We start from the raw sequence: 5,869 nt of genomic DNA on the forward strand, positions 1-5,869 counted from the left end.
TCAAGATATTTAAACATCTTTTACTTTTTTTAAATCAAGAAAATTGCTATTTTTTACTTCTCGAAGACGTTTTTTCTTGATTATTACATTTTTAGAATTTATTCTACTCAGAAGAATTTTGCAAATTTATTATGATCTTTCTTACTTCTCAAAATTACAAAATTTACGGCTTTCCAAAATTCTGCATAGAATTTTAAGTATTTCTAAGACTTCTTACACTTTTATAACAATTGTCAAGATTCTTAGAATTGCAGTTTTTGGAGACTTAAGACTTACTAGAACCTAATTTAAATTTTGAATGTCTTTAAAACTTTACGAAGATGTTAATAGGTACCTATTGTGAACAGTTTCTTAATTTTAAAGTGTCTTAATTTTATTTATTTATTTAATTAAAGATTTATTTAATCTTTTTAACATTTTTTAGTTGAATTTTTTTTTATTTTTAATGATTTTTATAGGATTTTTTCAAGGGATAGCAGATTCTAACATTTTCGAAAATTTTTGTGTTTTTGAAGGTTTTAAATACATATAACACTTTCAAGATCTTTAGAATTATACTCTTAACATTTTGAAATTTTATATATTTTTTTTCAATAACTATCTAGAATTTTTAAAATGTTGTTATTTTCAAGATTTCTCTCTTTTTTAATGGTTTAAATTTGTTTTAAATTTGAATCAGCATTTCTCAAAACTTGCAGTGCCTACTTAAAATCTTGAAAGTTTTAAAGATATTCAAACCTTTATCAGGATCTTAAAGATTTCTACAATGTTATGATTTTTTGGTACTATTCTCCTTCATTTTTTGTTATAATTCTTTGGTGAGTTATTTCAAGATAAAAATAGCAATTTTATTACGTAATTAAAACATTTATTTTCTAGAATTATTTCTCAAATTTTCTAGTATCTAATTACAATCTTCAAAGTTTTTGAAGCTTTATAAAGTTGTTAGAATTGGGTTTTTAAGATTATGAAAAGGTGTGCTTTTCTTATAATGTTTGCTATAGTTTTTCGAATTTTGACATCTTTCTTAATGGTTCTTAATTTTCTAGAATTAGAATTTCCCGAAACACTTAGCACCTAAGTAAAATCTTGAAAGTTTTTCAAGATATTTAAAGCTCTATAAGGCTCATAATCTCTTGATTTTTTAAGAAAACAAAAATTGTTGCTAAATCTACAAATACATTTTTTGTCGATTTGTTTTTATTTTTAAAGATTTTAGATCCTAACATTTTTCGAACAGTCTAAATTTCTAACAATTAGTATTTATTATTTACAAATCTCAAATGTTTTAAAATTTCAATTTTTTAATTAACTCCTTCAATCACTTTTCTATTGTTTTTAACACAATTCACAAATCAGTGTTTGCTTTGATTGTACTGATTTACTCAAGTAACCCCTAACTCCAACTCGACTTTCATCCCATTTTCACCCCACAATTTTCCTTTTTACTAACAGCAAAAAATTGGATTGAATTTCCAGTCTCAGATTTGTTTTTAGCACATGGTGAAACGAGCGTCGGTTTCGGGCAATTTGGACGCCCCTGAGGGTGGTTTCGACGCCATCATGCAAGCCGTAGTGTGCCGTGAACAGATCGGTTGGCGCCATCAAGCTCGCCGCCTACTAGTTTTCTCAACAGACGCCGGCTTTCACTACGCCGGAGACGGAAAAGTAACACTTTCTGCACTGTTTTGCCTTTCCTCCCAACAGGGAATAAAGCGTCACTTTATTCCCTCGAAAATAAATAAGCGAAATACCGATTTTTACTCCTAAAATTGAAGGAACTGAATATTTTGACAAATTTGTTATTTTTACTTTCCATTTCCTGTAAGGAAAGTATTGTAATCGGCTGAAATTTGGCCTACCCAGATTTTTACATTTTTGGATGAATTATAGCTTCATGAGCTAGAAATTGCACAAACATTTGGTAAAAATCGGTCGTTTAGTTTGTTGGGAGAAAAGCTTTTATTTTTATTTTTTGACTCTTGACACTTAAATAGTAGCTAATACTGTAATTAAAGTTGGGCGGGATTGTGAAACCCAACGATGGGCAGTGTCACTTGGACCAGCGAGGGTACTACACCATGTCCTCCAAGCAGGATTACCCCAGTATCAGCCAGATCAACACCTACGTGAAAAAGAACTCAATTAATGTGATTTTTGCCGTCACAGCTGAAAAAAAAGAAATCTACGAACAGTTGAAAGAGCACATTGAGGGCTCTTCCTGTGGGCAATTGTCAAACGATTCGTCAAACGTCGTCGACTTGATCACAGAACAGTACCAAGCGATTTCGTCGGTTGTTGAAATGAAACATAACGCTTCGGGTTCGGTTGATGTTCGCTTTTTCTCCAAATGTTTGAACAGTAAAGGGCGCGAAATTCAAACCAATAAATGTGGAAACATCAAAGTTGGCAGTTTGGTACAATTCCGGGTCCAACTCGAAGTCCTCAAGTGTCCCACCGATCCCAGGGACACCAAACAACTCATCCAGATTTATCCTGTGGGACTCAACGAGAGTTTGTTCATTGATTTGACCATGCTGTGTGACTGTCCCTGCGAACATGAGGGATTCGAGAGAAATTCGCCAAAATGTCACAATCACGGTGAGTGGCACCACGAAGTAACTACTTTATTTTTTCTACTGCCATGAAAATTCTTTTGGAAGGGATTTTCAATCAAATTCAGAATTTATTAGACGATTTTCTAGCCAATCAAATTATTTCATTTATTACTCACCGAAACAAAAAACTATCAATACTATAGCAGCCGTGGAGTCGTGGAAACTTGGACCAATCAAATCGGTTGATTCAGTCACTTAAGAAAGAATTGGTGACAATCTGGACCAATTAGAATGCGTTACTGTGTGTTACTGGGGAAACGAAACGGGTGCGAATAATTAGCCAATAAAAATGCACTGGGCGGGGATTAACAATCCAATCCAATGTTGGAATCGCAAAATAAAATATAAACTTGTTTTTTAAGAATTCCACTAAAAAATGTTACCAATCAAATCGTTTCGTTTATTATTCACGGAGACAAAAAACTAACAAAGTGGGCGGACGCGTGGGAAACTCGGACCAATCAAATCGATTTTTAACTCTTAGAAACAAAAACTACCAGTTGGAAAGCCAATTAAAACGCGTTGTCGAGTCGGAACAATGGCCAATCCGAGATAAGGAGGTAAAAAAACATCACATTAAGTTACAATTTTTTTAAAATTATGCAACAACTAATGAGTGGAATAATAGTGGCTTGTTTTTTGGACCAATCAAATTAGTTCTTAGTAAATAAGCACATTTTTTAACCAATTAAATGCGTTTTGAGTCACTAGGGAAACAAAACGCAAATAATTCACCAATGGGCGATTTCTAGTCAATGGACAAATAAAATCAAACCGTAACAACCAATCAAATTCGATAATTAACTGTCGACAAAAAAGACCCAATCAGTTAGCCGATTCGTGAACACTTTGTCCAATCAAACCGGTTTATTTAATTCCAGGAACAAAAAACTACCACTTTAGAAGCGTTGTCAAATCAAAACATGAATAATTGACCAATAAAAAATGCTTCAATACGGAATAATAACCAATCCGATTTTGAGAGTACGGAAAGGGTGGAATCTTCTATGTTACAACCAATCAAATTCTACGTCGGTGTTCCAGCCAATTAGATCGTTTTCCTATGCAACAACAAAAAAAAATAGTCAAAATACAGTCTAGTTTTGGACCAATCAAATCAATTAAAATGTGTTTGTGAGTGTAACATGATTGGTTATCTAAAACTAAGACAACCAATGGCCGACTCGATTCAATAAACTGATTTTTAGTAGTATTTGGAGAGAAAATATCAATTGAAATTATTTTTTATTTTCCTCCCAACAGCGAATAAAATGACGCTTTATTTCTTCTTTTTTGACTACTAATATGGTACTTACTTTATTCCCTCGGGAATAAAATGAACGAAACACTGATTTTTACTCTTAAAATAAAGTGAAATTGAGTCTTTTGAGTGTTTTTTGACGAACTGAATATTTTGACAAATTTTATTTGACACATTTATCATCTTCTTATGTTATTATTAATTTAGTCTGTTGTGAGAAAAAAAAATATTTTTTTTAAATCCTGGAATGGAAGCGCCCTCGGCTGCCTTCGGTCACCTCTGGCGTTACCTACATACTCATGGTTAAAGTAGTTGTTTATTTCCTTGACACATTAACTATTAAAGCATTTTGTGCTTTATTTTTTTTATACAGGGTGATTTTTCAAAAACAGCAGGCGCTATAGAATTTTTATTTGTGGCTCGATTTCAAAAATTAAAGGAATAAAATTTTATAAAATCCAGTATAAAACGACAATTTTAGAACTTTTTTAGAATTAATTTTTTAGTACAGACATGTGAAATATGTTCTATTTTTACTAAAAATTACTTCTGTTATTATTATTAGGTAAAATTTTAAAAAATACCTAATAAAAGTTAATCAAATCTAGTTGCATGGTGTCAAATAAGACAATATCATTATTGTAATGTTAAAAAGCAGCAAATGAAAGAAAATATTGCCCATATTTTTTCAATTTTTTAATAAGAAAAAAATCGGAAAAATGTCTACTCGTAATTTAGATTATTTTATTATTACTTATTTATTTATTTTGTTTACTTTTAATTAGATTATTCTTAGATTATTCAATTTTTTTATAATTTTTTAAACAATACTTTTTAGTAAAAATAGAACTTATTGCACATGTCTGCACCAAGAAAACTAATATTTTTCAAAATAGGAAAAAATAATTTAGTCAATATTTAAAATTAGAAAGTTTTGTATAATTCAAACCATACTATGACATTTAGAAAAATTCTAATATTGTCAGCTTATACTCTATTAAAAGCCATTGAATCAGTTTTTTTAATTTTTAGAATCGGGCCATAAATAAAACTTTTACAGCCCCTGCCGTGTTTTAAACCCCACCCTGTATGCAATTTATTTTTTCGTGAAAAATCCAGGTACTTACATGTGCGGGATTTGCGACTGCATCGAGCCCGCTTACGGCCCCTACTGCGAGTGCAACAAGGACGGCACTTCGGCCAACATCTCCACCGCCAACTGCATCAACCCCAAAAACGGGCTGGAGTGCAGCGGCCGCGGCAACTGCATTTGCGGCAAGTGCGAATGCGAGCAGCGCAACAACCCGGAAGAGGTAGCACTCCCGGAAAGGCCCGGAATTTTTCCAAAGTTTGATTTTTCAGGCAATCAGTGGGGAGTTGTGCCAATGCGACAACTTCTCCTGCGAGCGCCACAACGGCCTCATCTGCAGCGGCCCCGAACACGGCACTTGCGTCTGCGGCGTCTGCGAATGCAAAGAGGGTTGGATGGGAGACAATTGCGCCTGCAGGAATGCCACCAATTTGTGCATTAAACCGGATTCGGAGGACCCGACGCTGATTTGTTCCGGGAATGGGGAATGCGAGTGCGGGATTTGCAAGTGTCGGGAGACGGATGAGGGGCGCTACTTCGGGAGGTTCTGCGAGCATTGCCCCTTTAAGGTACCACATTTTTAGGACCACTGACACTTTTTCCTTTTTTTTTCTTCTTTCTTTTTTTTTTCTTTTTCTTTTTTTTTCCTTTTTTTCTTTTCTTTTTTCTTTTCTTTTTTCTTTTTTTCTTCTTTTTTTATTCTTTTTTTTCCTTTTTTTCTTTTCTTTTTTTTAACTTTGACTAACTTTCTGTTTAGACTGCTCTGACGATTGCGAGAAATAGGACCACTGACACTTTTTTCTTGTTTTTTCTTTTTTTTCCTTTTTTTTTTCTTTTTTCTTTTTTTTTTTAACTTTGACCAACTTTCTGTTTAGAACTGCTCTCACGATTGCGAGTAAT

General features: G+C 33.1%; 1 protein-coding gene across 4 annotated transcripts in view; it reads left to right on the forward strand.

The window, feature by feature from the left end:
- LOC123015831 (integrin beta-PS) overlaps positions 1–5,869 on the forward strand; it is a 29,869-nt gene that overhangs the window by 11,529 nt on the left and 12,471 nt on the right. For all 4 annotated transcript variants that reach the window (XM_044415836.1, XM_044415837.1, XM_044415838.1 and 1 more), the window contains exons 6-9: positions 1,498–1,668; positions 2,019–2,601; positions 4,999–5,192; positions 5,242–5,538. In XM_044415836.1, the coding sequence (XP_044271771.1) occupies positions 1,498–1,668; positions 2,019–2,601; positions 4,999–5,192; positions 5,242–5,538 (1,245 nt within the window). The remainder of the gene's footprint in view (positions 1–1,497; positions 1,669–2,018; positions 2,602–4,998; positions 5,193–5,241; positions 5,539–5,869) is intronic.

The sequence above is a fragment of the Tribolium madens genome, unplaced genomic scaffold (genome assembly GCF_015345945.1).
Source record: "Tribolium madens isolate multiple individuals breed KSU strain unplaced genomic scaffold, Tmad_KSU_1.1 Scaffold_19;HRSCAF=116;Tcas5.2_LG9, whole genome shotgun sequence".
In the NCBI taxonomy this organism is placed as follows: Eukaryota; Metazoa; Arthropoda; class Insecta; order Coleoptera; family Tenebrionidae; genus Tribolium; species Tribolium madens.